Here is a 14,501-nt window from a genome sequence, read left to right as displayed (position 1 = left end):
ATCAGCAGAACAAGACCGTTTACTTCAAAGAAATCGCGAAAAAAGTAATGAAATCCCCCAAAAAACACCATTTTGTCAAAAAAAGGCTGCCAAGTTCATTTCTTTTTCTCTGTTTGTCAATTCTCAGGTGTTTCAGTCAAATCCAAGGACGAGCTATCGGACAACCTTGTCAACGGTCTCGTTACGTTGGTCAACATTTTCAATCCACATCATGAACTCGCATCGCGCAATCTGACGGACGATGAACGATTTTATCTGAAGAAAGCGATACCGGAGATGATGCACAAAATAGACGAGGAACCCGACTACACGGACCTGTATAAGTGAGACACCTTGTATAGAGGGCGAAGAGACCACCCTGTATGTTATGTATTATAGATTTTGTTTAGTTTTATTTCCGCCCTGCATTTGATCTTGTGGTCTGGTTGAAATCGCTTTAGATCGTCAAATTGTCATACAGTCATATCCTTAAAGTGCTTAGAGCATACAAAATTTCATAGGTCTACAACACACCGTTACCGACATTTTTTATACATACTTAGATTATGTAATTATTGTAACCCATAGAGTTGAATAGATAAATTGGGCATCCATGTGTGATATTTTGTATTAGCCAAGTTGCTCATCAGGCAATTAATGTTCACATTTGGAGGGACTACTATATGGTTTTTATTAAATAACGTATCTTTACTTGACGTCGCGTCGCCATCGTAAGGTAAGACTGATCTGATCATGTGTAACCGCAGCGTTAGGGCGTTGGATCCGTTAGTTCAATATCTGCTAAGGCTTGGCATTTTACCCTCACTTCTCCCTAAGAATTTGACCATATAAGAATTGACAAAAAGAGGTCTAAAGGCTTGTGAACTTTACTTGTGGAAAACTCCTCAAACCATCGCGTCTCCTGGTTAGTTCGTACGTACTTGGCTTTTCATTTTATATTATTATGTTAAGGCGGTCTTTTGTTGATCCCTTGTGCCACGTCCATTTTTGTTTAAGACTATTGCACTGTGTCTTTTCATTAAAGACTAACGAGTATTATGGTTACGTATGCAAGGAATGTTCTTTCTGTATAGAGAAGCAAAAATTCAATAATAATAAAATAAAAATATAAAAAAAAACACCCAACATTGACTTGTAAGAGGTCATTAGAACAACAATTGATAATTGCCCATGCTGACATTTTAGGAAAGTGATTAGTCGTGTTTGCTCCAGAGTTCTTACTCTGTTAGTCCGGTGTCTTCTCAACAGATTTTTGTTTACGTGAAGAGTAACTTTTGACGAAATTTGTACAAGGCGCAGCTCTTTTTGGAGTTTTATATCTCGACTTTAGAATTTCGAAATAATTTATCCTTTTTGCGAACTTGAAAAAGCGTAATGTCCGTGTTAATTTTCCTCTAATTTATAATAACCAAGCTTTTGTTTGTCCTTCCTCCTTGACTATTTGTCCTATTCGAATCTTCAGCACCGGAGAAATTCGCAGATCAACTAAATCGAAATTTTGCAGCCCTGCAGCTTGTGTTGAAGTTATTGATTTCGGGCGTTTCCGTTTGATTTCGGTCGTCACTCGTCACGAATGAATTTGACGCGTCTATGACTTCACAATGACACGGGAACGTCTCACTGTCGAAAGTGAACCATGAACTGTCTTCCCTTGGTGTATGTCACCGTCTTCAACTATCTCGTCTGTGCCAATGAGCATACGCCGCATAACGCATCCGCCCATCTCGTCAAAGGTCATAAGAAAGAGATCAACTCTTTGCTCAACCGGTTCTGTAACTTCCTCCAAGTGAGAACGTCAACAGGGACCTCAGCGCGGCCTACCCACGTTCATTCCGAACATTTTAAAACTGACTTTTCAATTTTAACTACAGATCTTTCTTCCTTGTACCTCAGTTCCGAGGAGGAGAACACCCTGAGAGACACCGTCAGGAATATCACTCGCTACGGATTCGCCAATAACCGCCCCATCGATCTGACCTTAGACCAGCTAGTGGTCAATGGAACTGCGTACCACGACAAAATGGTGGATGCAATGTTGCCAGATATGGCAAAATATCTAGTCTTGAGCAAAGATCCGGGATCTGTCACTGAAGATTCGTTACCCTTTCTTGAAGACTAGGAGTGACGGAATTACAAAGCGCAGACTTCATAAAGTACTGATTTCGTTCGTTTGGGTTTTCAGAAGATAAGAGTTATAGACGGTTTGATGCGACCATATAACGTAACTTGAACGATTATATTACCTTGATCAGGAAGTTATTGGAGGACCAGAACTCTACAATCTTCCAATACAAACTGCGCTGAGTGACGTGTGTTATCAAGATAATCTTACATCGTGTTTAAACGAACTTGGTCTCATATCCAAGAAGAGTATATCATCTCAAAGAAAGGAAAGAAACGTCCAAATCTCTTCAACCATGATCCTCTCCCTGATGAGATTCCTGCTCCCCTGTCTGACGCTATCCTCCGCCAACCCGCTCGACTTGGGCAAAAACCTCACGGACGAGCTCAACGCGAGCTACGGGCGTCCGCAACCGGACGCCCAACTTAACCGCATCATCGGACGCTTCTGCAACTTCCTCCAGGCGAAAACGGACAAGACCACAACCGACGTCTTCGGGGACACGCTTCGGACGCGCTTCGTCGTGTTCAAATTCGTCGAATGCTCGACCAAGTTGACCGTGCGTGCAGGTCGCGCGCATCTCATAGAGAAAGCCGTCCAGGACACGGTCGCCAATTTGACGGGCAACGGACTCCATTTGCGGTACTTTGCCGCGCATGCGGGTGAGCCGAATAAGACTGCGGTGCGCAACGGGTTCCTCAAACATTTGGTGGATGAGGTGTTGCGCTGTTTTCCGAAAGACTTGAGGGATGACTTTTTGTAACTCAACCGGTTCTGTAACTTCCTCCAAGTGAGAACGTCAACAGGGACCTCAGCGCGGCCTACCCACGTTCATTCCGAACATTTTAAAACAGACTTTTCAATTTTAACTACAGATCTTTCTTCCTTGTACCTAAGTTCCGAGGAGGAGAACACCCTGAGAGACACCGTCAGAAATATCACTCGCTACGGATTCGCCAATAACCGCCCCATCGATCTGACCTTAGACCAGCTAGTGGTCAATGGAACTGCGTACCACGACAAAATGGTGGATGCAATGTTGCCAGATATGGCAAAATATCTAGTCTTGAGCAAAGATCCGGGATCTGTCACTGAAGATTCGTTACCCTTTCTTGAAGACTAGGAGTGACGGAATTACAAAGCGCAGACTTCATAAAGTACTGATTTCGTTCGTTTGGGTTTTCAGAAGATAAGAGTTATAGACGGTTTGATGCGACCATATAACGTAACTTGAACGATTATATTACCTTGATCAGGAAGTTATTGGAGGACCAGAGCTCTACAATCTTCCAATACAAGCTGCGCTGAGTGACGTGTGTTATCAAGATAATCTTACATCGTGTTTAAACAAACTTGGTCTCATCTTCAAGAAGAGTATATCATCTCAAAGAGGGGAAAGAAACGTCCAAATCTCTTCAACCATGATCCTCTCCCTGATGAGATTCCTGCTCCCCTGTTTGACGCTATGCTCCACCAACCCGCTCGACTTGGGCAAAAACCTCACGGACGAGCTCAACGCGAGCTACGGGCGTCCGCAACCGGACGCCCAACTTAACCGCATCATCGGACGCTTCTGCAACTTCCTCCAGGCGAAAACGGACAAGACCACAACCGACGTCTTCGGGGACACGCTTCGGACGCGCTTCGTCGTGTTCAAATTCGTCGAATGCTCGACCAAGTTGACCGTGCGTGCAGGTCGCGCGCATCTCATAGAGAAAGCCGTCCAGGACACGGTCGCCAATTTGACGGGCAACGGACTCCATTTGCGGTACTTTGCCGCGCATGCGGGTGAGCCGAATAAGACTGCAGTGCGCAACGGGTTCCTCAAACATTTGGTGGATGAGGTGTTGCGCTGTTTTCCGAAAGACTTGAGGGATGACTTTTTGTAACAAAAGATTTGAAGGGTTACTTTTTTGTAACACTATTATGTGATATGCTGTACTATAGACTAGTTTGGATAAGAACATCGGAACATCCCTAGACACATGGTTTGAGCTTTTAGCTCTCACCTGCTTGAAAGGTCAGGTCGGTTACTATGACTTTTAGTTCCTAATTTTTGATTACCCTAAACCTTAGATCTCTATTACGTGGTCAAATTGTCAAACAATTGAGGGTAAAATATCAACTTTTAGCCAGGCTCATACGGCTATAACAAAAGTATTGATGTGTAAAGTACAATAATAACATTGTTTTTATCTACTTTCTAGAAGAAAGTTTACGTAACTTTTTTTTTTCATTAATATTCCTACGATTGTTACTCTGTATTATATCTTGTTGTAGTTTTATTACAATTGTAAATAAATGATTCTAAGTATTTGTAAATAAAGTAAAGAAATAGTTATCTAGAAATTAAAAAGACTTGGGTAAAGTAATTTGTATTTTCTAGGTAGTTTTTTCATTCCCATTTTTGTACCGTTCGGTATAAAGTGTGCTCTTTATTAGAAAGTTAATTTGCAAAAATAAATAAAATAAAATTAAAAAATAAAAGTTGAATAGAATGCCTTGGAAATACGTTTATTCTATTCTGTTGTACTAGTTATTATACAAAATTCACATGTCTTGCAATCTTGCATATTCCTTTCTTCACCTTAAACCAAATTCGAAATATGGATGTGCCGAAACCCAAGGTCTCTAGCGGGGTATTGCTTTATTTGATAAAGGGTGATATCGATATCTCTTTGGGAAGGATCGTAGATGTGTCTTGCATAGTTGTCGTTTGTAACGAACAGAAAAGTTTATTCTATTGGAATAGGATTAAAAACTAGAAAGTATTTTCTTTATTTATTTAGGAACTCTTTATTTTACTGTAGGTAAGTTTTGTTAATTTTTACTTATTTTGAACAGAAAAGTTTATTCTATTGGAATAGGATTAAAAACTAGAAAGTATTTTCTTTATTTATTTAGGAACTCTTTATTTTACTGTAGGCAAGTTTTGTTAATTTTTACTTATTTCGATAGCACTTTGATACGTGCAGCATGGATCTTTACAATCAGCTTTAAAAAATTGGTGCGGACTATTAAAATTGTTTTCCTAACAGTTGTCTCTTATTTCCATGTTATCTATTTTATTAATTTCGTTATAAGTTTGTTTTCTTTTATCTAGATGAAGATCTCCGTTGTTTGTTAAAGATTATTTCTTTTATTTACTTATTTTTACGTTCTTTGTTAGGTGCGGACTATTAAAATTGTTTTCCTAACAGTTGTCTCTTATTTCCATGTTATCTATTTTATTAATTTCGTTATAAGTTTGTTTTCTCTTATCTAGATAAAGATCTCCGTTGTTTGTTAAAGATTATTTCTTTTATTTACTTATTTTTACGTTCTTTGTTGGTTTTCTTTCTTTGGAGGGATGTAGATATTTGTAGGATGTGACAATAGGCCAATCTGTGTTTGGACTGTTTTTACCGATCGTGAGTTTCATTGAAACGAATTCTGGCGTGTGCAATATTTGTTACGTAACTATGTTCGAAAACATAACATAAGGGCGCGCTAGTTACAGTTCATAGACTGTTAAGACCAGATCAATTTATACAATGGTCTTGTTCATCTTCTTCTATGTACATGCACTGTTTTACACGTTTTCCTTTGATGTTCTGAAACAGAAAACGCGCTAGTTACAGTTCATAGACTGTTAAGACCAGATCAATTTATACAATGGTCTTGTTCATCTTCTTCTATGTACATGCACTGTTTTGCACGTTTTCCTTTGATGTTCTGAAACAGAAATATGTTAATATTCAATTTAAGAAACTATGATTATTATTTTAACAATTGGAACACAATGACATCCCTGACCGCACAAAGTTATCAATTTATCATCTCGGATTTATCATCTGGTGGTACATTAAAAAATAAAGATATCTAAAAAATTTCTAATAAAGAGCACACTTTATACCGAACGGTACAAAAATGGGAATGAAAAAACTACCTAGAAAATACAAATTACTTTACCCAAGTTTTTTTAATTTCTAGATAACTATTTCTTTACTTTATTTACAAATACTTAGATTCATTTATTTACAATTGTAATAAAACTACAACAAGATATAATACAGAGCAACAATCGTAGGAATATCTAAAAAAAAGGAGGCTTAAAAATACAAAACCAAAAGCTCACCCAGCTCTTGATGATACATCAATAAAAGGAGGGTCACACAATTAACTTTTTATACAACAGAAATGTACATGAAATTCAAAGAATGCTCCCTTTGTTTTAAAACGTTGGAACAAAACTGAAATCGCTAGAATTTTGCTCGAATACAATTAATACTGACTACAATAAGTTATGTAAACTTTCTTCTAGAAAGTAGATAAAAACAATGTTATTATTGTACTTTACACATCAATACTTTTGTTATAGCCGTATAAGCCTGGCTAAAAGTTGATATTTTACCCTCAATTGTTTGACAATTTGACCACGTAATAGAGATCTAAGGTTTAGGGTTTAGGGTAATCAAAAATTAGGAACTAAAAGTCATAGTAACCGACCTGACCTTTCAAGCAGGTGAGAGCTAAAAGCTCAAACCATGTGTCTAGGGATGTTCCTGATGTAGGAGTACCCCTTAGCCCTGCCCCTGTACCTACTGAGCGAAATCTGAACTAGTAAGTAGTAATGAGAAAAATTAGATCAGGACCTTGAATAACGTCCAGTTACCTTGAAGGACTTGTAGTTATTTTGAAGGACGTACAATAATATTGAAGACCGTGCAATGACCTTGAAGGACGTCCAGTTACCTTCAAAGACTTATTATGCTGACATTCAAAGACGTACATACTTTGAAAACAAAGAATTCGGTTGGCCTTAGAGATTGTAGAAAGGCCGATTCTAAGAATCAACGAAAATTTGATCTCATTTCAAATGTATGAAATCAAATGGCGTTGAAAATAGATGACTTAATACAGTCATATTCCCAATAATAACACAAAATTGAAATAAAAATATTACCTGTTCATGAGACAAAATTTTGATTGGTCGATTTTATTTCTCAATTGTTCAACAACGAAAGTAGGTTTTATTATTTATTTTCAGGGATTTGATATAGGTAATTGCAATACTCAGTGAAATGTCAGGGCTACTGAGAGCTACTTTACATTTTACAACTTTGATCTTCAAATTTCACAAAACTATGACGTCACAGATTCTACCATCAGTGTCAGATCTACCTGATAGTGTGTGTGCTCATCAGGTATACCTGATCAGATGACCTGACTTTTAGGAGTTTTTCCTCTGTGTGTTCAAGGATCCTTCAGCGCCTACATGACCCGGACATCCTGTCCAACCCCTCCCTCCGGCCGGTTCTAGAGTACGCCCAGAGTTTGAACCTGCCACCAGAACAGCTACAGCTCATCTGGCCCTATATCCTCGAAACGCTCAAGTCGCGCGGCACGCAGGCGCTGTCGAAAATGGTCGACGTCATAAAAACTGTGTTTTTCAATCACAAAATCCCTCCTCCTTCCAACAAATACTCTAAAATCCTAACTCCTAGCCGCTTTGAAATGAGGAGAAAAAGCAGAACCTTGCTGTAACCCACATATTTTAATCACAAATCGATTGGATGGACGTCATAAAGAGTGGCGGATCCCTACAGCACGGTCAGTGGCTGGAGGAAGATCAGATATTGTTTGAGACGACCTTGGAGCAAGAACCCACTCCGGAACCGGAACCCACGACGCCTGGAACGACGCTGAAGAAGATATTCTTCTAGTGAGATGTATTCTGATTTTGTCAGTCTAAGGCTAGCCACTATCAGGTAGACCAGACAGGTACACCTGATCAGGTCTGCCTCTGATACCTGATGAGTACACACACTATCCGGTAGACTTGATAGGCGGACCTGATCAGGTGTATCTCTCAGGTCTACCTGAAGATTTGTCCTCGGAACGACTGGCTTTCTCTTACTCTGTCCAAATCCTTCAGTTTTGGGACGATAAGACCTCAGTAGTTACGTAGTACGTACAGATCCCTCTGTAAAACAATCTTCGTTTCTCGTCAGTCTCTTCCAGGCAGCCCTATTGTGTACCTCATGTCTCGTGTCCTGCCGTCTATAAAACAATAATAATACACGGAAGCAGTCTATTGTAAAATAGAACGATGTAAAATATTTTTTGTACCGATTTTGTAAATAAAGTTCAACCACAATACAACAAATACATTCATTCTTATTATTTTAATGTAGGAACATGCCACCCTAGTTAGCTTAGTTGGTAGTGCGTATGCCTTGTAAGCGCTGAGTCGCGGGTTCGATTCGCGCCCGGGGCGGATTTTATCCTGAACGGATAATGTTTGTTTTTGGGCCTTCTCCTAACCTGTCTTCCTTCTCTCTTCGATTTTGGGACGACAAGACTTTGGCAGTTACAGTATCTATCAAACCTCTTTTAAAATAATAATAATGATGATAATAATATTTATAAAACCTTTCACTCCCATTGTCTCACGCTCTTCCCGCCTTCCCTTTCAAAGGCATGTCGAACATCTCAAGAAACTTGGCCCGTCGCACTACCGCTCCAAATACTTTCGATTCCTCCTCTCTCATTTCGAACTGCCCGAAGACTACATGGAGCAAAATTGGGACGACAAGCTCAAATTTTTCCAAGCCGAGGGAGGCAACGTGTTGAACGAGTATGTGAAAGAGCAAAATCAGCTAAATGACACCGAAGGAGGAGGAATGGACGATATCATAGCAGAAATGATGAGAGCTGTGAGAAATTCGACAAGGGCGCCATCTGGAGGAGTAATCAATATCCTCTTAAATTGTCCTCACCTGCAAACAAACGTAGGTAACGTAATCATTAATGCGTCAAAATAAAACTAAATAATTAAGCCACAAACAAACTAAATAAAGTCCAAGTCGAATTACAAATTACAAAATACGCCGCGCACGAACCAGTTTCCTGCTTAAAGACCGGGCGAAATACACGCTTTTATTACATAAACATCCAAGCATCGCTTTTATTACATAAATATCCAAACTGGACTCCAAAACATCTATTGCCATCTGAGATTTACAAGTGTATCAAGTTTCAAGTAAATTGGCCCAGAAGAATTGGCTCAAAAGTTGAAAAAAAATGAACTTTTGATGCGAACGTCCGTTTTAGAACGTTCAGTCTTTCTAAGAAGATTATAGATTTTTTATCCATATTGGTGAAAGGACAATAAGACTAATGTGGACGTTCGTTTTAGAACGTTAAGTTTACCGAATAGTTTTTGATTTTTCTTAAACCTGATGTGATTCATTACTTTTTCTGGAAAATATACTCTCCTTAGTCCTTACGCTTCGCCCTGATTTGACTTTGTTTTGTAATCAACTAATCAATATCCTCTTAAATTGTCCTCACCTGCAAACAAACGTAGGTAACGTAATCATTAATGCGTCAAAATAAAACTAAATAATTAAACCACAAACAAACTAAACAAAGTCCAAGTCGAATAACAATTACAAAATACGCCGCGCACGAACCAGTTTCCTGCTTAAAGACCGGGCACCCCTGCTTTCTCTTTCAGGTTGGTCAAAGACTTTGAAGTCGACGGCCTCGAGTCCTTTAAAGACCCAATGGGTCAAACCTTGTTGCATCGTTTAAATCTAACGTACGCCGAGGTGGCTGCGAACTGAAAAAAAAATGGCCTCACTTTGAAGTGTTTTATGTAGTCTCCACTCCACGTTAACCTCAAAGTTTAAATCAGGTTGGCACACTTGATTTCTCTCTCCTCAAATGGCAGCACTGATGATAAAGCGAACGAAAATTTGAAAAATCCAGAAATTTATCGAGAGTTTTGAGGTTAGGAATTTTCTTTGGAGAAACGAATGAATTTTTTTTCCAGACTGAAAGATTTTCTCTCCGTTTTTCGGTGTCTAGTCCTGGAAGAAACTCGCAACAATGGGTATCCTCGAGAAAATATCAGAAATTGAAAAGGAAATTGCCCGAACTCAGAAGAACAAAGGTAAGTTTGAGTGAAAGGCGATTCAAAATACTGGTAGGTACACTTTTGCTAACATCATCACTGAAACTGAGTAGATGACTGATGACTACAGATTTTGAACTTCAAGTGGAAAGAAATCGGTTTATCCGTAATTTCATTCTTTGAAATAGAAGTTCTTTCTGCTGTTTTATTCCTAGCAAACCAAAACTGCATCCCTTGAATTTCCTGTATCTAAAAGCAACTTGGTAAATAATTGAAATAATAAATCAAAATTCCTATTCAACCCCAATGTTGGTAATTATTGAGAATCCACAACAATCAAAAAGAAAGCTCCTTTTTGTGTTCAACCTAACCCTATAATTGGTCACTGCTCAAATTGTTTTTAGTCAACCTAGTTAGCTTGGAGGCTAGTGTGTCTACCTTGTAAGCACTAAGGTTTGTTCTTGGAATGGCTGGCTTTCTCCTATCCTGTCTTCCTTCTCTCTTTACTTTTGCAATGATAAGACCTTAGCAGTCATAAAGCCCTTTATTTTCAGCCACTGAATATCATTTGGGTGTCCTGAAAGCCAAATGGTTTGTGGACTTTAGTAGATAGGTTTTTAGTGTTTTTACTCTTTTTGCCCACCTGATGAAAATGTAAAGCTTGTAAAGCGTAAAAAAGTAGTTTTTAAGTTTTTTTATATCTTCCTAGTTATAAGTTGTGTGCCGTTTCACTCTGAAAATAAATTTTGTGTTGATGATAGCACTCGGCGATTTCTCAAATTCATAGTCATTGTTAATCATTTCATCGGTTTTAGTTAAAGCTCTTAGGTATAACTACCCGGTCAAAAACCAGTTCTCGGACCACTTGGTTGACGGCACGCTACTTACCTTAATTATCACCTCACTACCGCGGCCGCAAGAGGCGCTAGGTCACGCGAGACAATTTTCTGACGCCCCTCGATGTTGGCTTTTCTTTTATAGAAACCTGTTCGAAAATCTAAACGAGCTCGGGCCGGACGCCTTTTTGCAGCACAAATTCGGCCACCATATCAAGGCCGCCAATTTCACGGAAGACGAATTCCGAATGAAGTTCCGCCAATGGGTGGGCGTCGGGAAGGAGCAGCCGATCGCCATGGGATTGCACCTGATGGGCCACTTTATCAGCAGTAAGGAACAGGCGGCTATTAAAACCGCCCAGGAGAACAATGCGACGGCGGTCGAGTTTGAATATTCGGAAGAGGCAACGGCCCCGTTGCATTTACCTGCAGGAAACACTGAGACCAAAGCTCCGTTGAATTTAGCTGAAGGAACAACCGAGACCAAAGCAACGCCGACTTTTTTCCGGAAACTTGTATTTTAATCTTTCGACAAAAGCCATTCAGAATCTTTGAATATTCGGAAGAGGCAACGGCCCCGTTGCATTTACCTGCAGGAAACACTGAGACCAAAGCTCCGTTGAATTTAGCTGAAGGAAAAACCGAGACCAAAGCAACGCCGACTTTTTTCCGGAAACTTGTATTTTAATCTTTCGACAAAAGCCGTTCAGAATTAGAATGAACCCTTGAAGAAACACCTTGAAAATTGTGCTAAACCTATTGAAGACATTGTCAGGCAACTTAAAGTTGATTCAGCTCCAGGCTATGATGGAATGAGCCTGGAAATCCTTAAAAACTACCTACTACGTACATACTCTTAATTATTTTTAAAAGTCTCCAGAACACTTTAAAGTCTCGGTTCAACTAAAAAAAGTCAAATATCAATAAAAACAACAATTATTTTTTCGAATTGCTTTGTAAAAACGATGCCTTATTCAGTTAATCCATAGGTTGAAATTCAATAGGTATGACGGTTCCGCGTTATTTCGTTGTGTACGCAGTCTCGTTGGGACAATTGAATAGCTATTTTTATCAAGTAGCGACCAGTGTCGGCACTGCCAATGTAATAAGATTGATGATAATTGAGAATTATTAGTAAAGGAGGCAGTTGGTAAAATGCTGTGGCCTTGACGTCCCAAGAACGACTGGAACAGTTGGGGAGGTTGAAAGAGGCCGAGATGCATTTGCGGAAGAACCTGAAAGAACGCGGGAAGGAATATGAGAATCAACTGTACGAGAACTGGCCCAAGTAAGTTGAATTTTGTTGTGTCAGATTGAAGAGGTGATGTCAGATTTTTGAGTTAAACAAATCGTCCTGACCTTGTTAGACTCCGGAGTAAGGGGACTTGTCAGTCTCATTCTGGCAGGATAAATAGGGTATACCTTGTTTATCACGAAGTTACATTTTAGTATCCTGACCTTGTTAGACTCCGGAGTAAGGGGACTTGTCAGTCTCATTCTGGCAGGATAAATAGGGTATACCTTGTTTATCACGAAGTTATATTTTAGATTTGATGGCAATTGACAGCACCTTTTCGATCATTTTATGTTTTCACTACAAGGATAGGGTAAATATCTAATGTTATTTGAAAAACTTGAAAAAATCGTGGATCTTGATGAATAATAAAAATATCAGAATGATTATTTTTACAACTGATTCTTAACATTCCGCAGTAAAGCTGTTTTACCCATAAAAGCCACAACCCACAAAAAAACACCAATTCGTCTCAAAGAACAAGGCACTCAGAAGCAAGTAAATAATTTTAGAAGGAGGATCTTCAGTTACGCTTACGCCTAAAACTGTGTTTTTCAATCACAAAATCCCTCCTCCTTCCAACAAATGCTCTAAAATCCTAACTCCTAGCCGCTTTGAAATGAGGAGAAAGAGCAGAACCTTGCTGTAACCCACATATGTTAATCACAAATCTATTGGATCTCTAATGTCTTTGAAATTCTGTGTCCGAAGTAAGCAGTGTGAGAGAGTGGCTAGTGAATTCGGTAGTTGAAAGTTTCTTATTAATCCATATAGCGTGTTGTTTCGTTTTGACTTTGGTGTAATCGAAGGCTTCTTCACAGTCCATGATAGTAGCTTTGTCTAGCGTAATTCTTACGCCGCCACTTAACCAGATTCTGTAGGACCGGAATACTTATTTTGACATTAACAACGGAGGTCTTATCGCCTCAAAAGAAAAAATTTGGACCGATTGCAACCTCATTACCTTGTATAGGTTCCCTATACGTAAGGGTAATAGAAAGTAAAAAGAAATGACGTCATAAAGAGTGGCGGATCCCTACAGCACGGTCAGTGGCTGGAGGAAGATCAGATATTGTTTGAGACGACCTTGGAGCAAGAACTCACTCCGGAACCGGAACCCACGACTCCTGGAACGACGCTGAAGAAGATATTCTTCTAGTGAGATGTATTCTGATTTTGTCAGTCTAAGGCTAGCCACTATCAGGTAGACCAGACAGGTACACCTGATCAGGTCTGCCTCTGATACCTGATGAGTACACACACTATCCGGTAGACTTGATAGGCGGACCTGATCAGGTGTATCTCTCAGGTCTACCTGAAGGTTCGTCCTCGGAACGACTGGCTTCCTCATATCCTGTTCACTATAAGACCTCATTAGTTACCGACGGATCCCTCTCTAAAACAATAATTATTAATAGACGGGTAATAATAATAATAAACGCGGAAGCAGTCCATTGTAAAATAGAACGTTGTAAAAAATTTCTTGTAGGTACTCATCTTGTAAATAAAGTTTAATCACAATACCAATATGTACATTATTTTTATTTTAATGTAGGAACATTGCTATAAACAACTTTGTTCTTTCCACTTTGCAAAATTTATACCTTCGCCCATACCTTGAACAGATACGAAGAGGTTGTTATATGTCGCATGAGGATCGGTCACACTCGAGCCACCCACAGCTTTCTCTTTAAAAGAACCCCCCCGCTATCTTGCCGCTGTGGCGACCCTCTTATTTCCAAAGCAAAGGGGGGGGGGGGGAATTCATAGCCATTACAACAAATTGTCCCAAGATAGCACAGTGTCCCATGTTCGGGCAGTTTACGGTAGTCAAAACAATAAGCAGGACACCCTGAACTCTATGGGACACCCTGCCTGTCCCCAACAAACTGAAAAGAGTCAAACCAGTCATAGAGGACTGGGGATCTTCTAATAGGGACAACAGATACCAAATCCCCACAGGGCGCGCTTCAAGCGTGCCGTCATACAGGATGCCGAGTCCAACGGCACAGTGCACCCCACGGCCACGGTTGAATTTGTAACCCTGGCGCCGAACGTTACCTTGACGTCCCAAGAACGACTGGAACAGTTGGGGAGGTTGAAAGAGGCCGAGATGCATTTGCGGAAGAACCTGAAAGAACGCGGGAAGGAATATGAGAATCAACTGTACGAGAACTGGCCCAAGTAAGTTGAATTTTGTTGTGTCAGATTGAAGAGGTGATGTCAGATTTTTGAGTTAAACAAATCGTCCTGACCTTGTTAGACTCCGGAGTAAGGGGACTTGTCAGTCTCATTCTGGCAGGATAAATAGGGTATACCTTGTTTATCACGAAGTTATATTTTAGATTT

The 14,501-nt window shown here is 39.7% G+C and overlaps 2 protein-coding genes and 1 long non-coding RNA gene across 3 annotated transcripts in view; 2 read left to right on the top strand and 1 right to left on the bottom strand.

The window, feature by feature from the left end:
• The first annotated feature begins 2,386 nt into the window (after nucleotides 1–2,386).
• LOC113469808 lies at nucleotides 2,387–4,384 on the top strand. Its single transcript, XM_026827735.1, has 2 exons — nucleotides 2,387–2,828; nucleotides 3,955–4,384. The coding sequence occupies exons 1-2, from the start codon at nucleotides 2,418–2,420 to the stop codon at nucleotides 4,009–4,011; spliced, it is 468 nt and encodes a 155-aa protein (XP_026683536.1). The 5' UTR covers nucleotides 2,387–2,417; the 3' UTR covers nucleotides 4,012–4,384.
• A 954-nt stretch (nucleotides 4,385–5,338) lies between these two features.
• Nucleotides 5,339–6,393, bottom strand: LOC113469809. The gene is made up of 2 exons (XR_003393109.1): nucleotides 6,240–6,393; nucleotides 5,339–5,715 (listed from the first exon to the last, which is right to left on the bottom strand). It is a non-coding gene; the product is annotated as an uncharacterized LOC113469809 (long non-coding RNA).
• A 3,525-nt stretch (nucleotides 6,394–9,918) lies between these two features.
• LOC103514887 overlaps nucleotides 9,919–14,501 on the top strand; it is a 24,117-nt gene continuing 19,534 nt past the window's right edge. The window contains exon 1 of the mRNA XM_026827729.1: nucleotides 9,919–10,061. Coding sequence (XP_026683530.1) covers nucleotides 9,998–10,061 — 64 coding nt within the window. The 5' untranslated portion in view covers nucleotides 9,919–9,997. The remainder of the gene's footprint in view (nucleotides 10,062–14,501) is intronic.

This window comes from Diaphorina citri, unplaced genomic scaffold (assembly GCF_000475195.1).
Source record: "Diaphorina citri unplaced genomic scaffold, Diaci psyllid genome assembly version 1.1 scaffold1240, whole genome shotgun sequence".
NCBI classification, from domain to species: Eukaryota; Metazoa; Arthropoda; class Insecta; order Hemiptera; family Psyllidae; genus Diaphorina; species Diaphorina citri.
The sequence above is the reverse complement of the archived record's forward strand: the minus strand, read 5'-3'. Positions and strand labels throughout refer to the sequence as shown.

Bases quoted from the DNA above. Each gene is read 5' to 3' on its own strand.
- LOC113469808 (XM_026827735.1), top strand. From the start codon at position 2,418: ATGATCCTCTCCCTGATGAGATTCCTGCTCCCCTGTCTGACGCTATCC. The intron at 2,829-3,954 runs TTGGTGGATGAG...TTCCTCAAACAT, and splicing joins GCAACGGGTTCCTCAAACAT to TTGGTGGATGAGGTGTTGCG.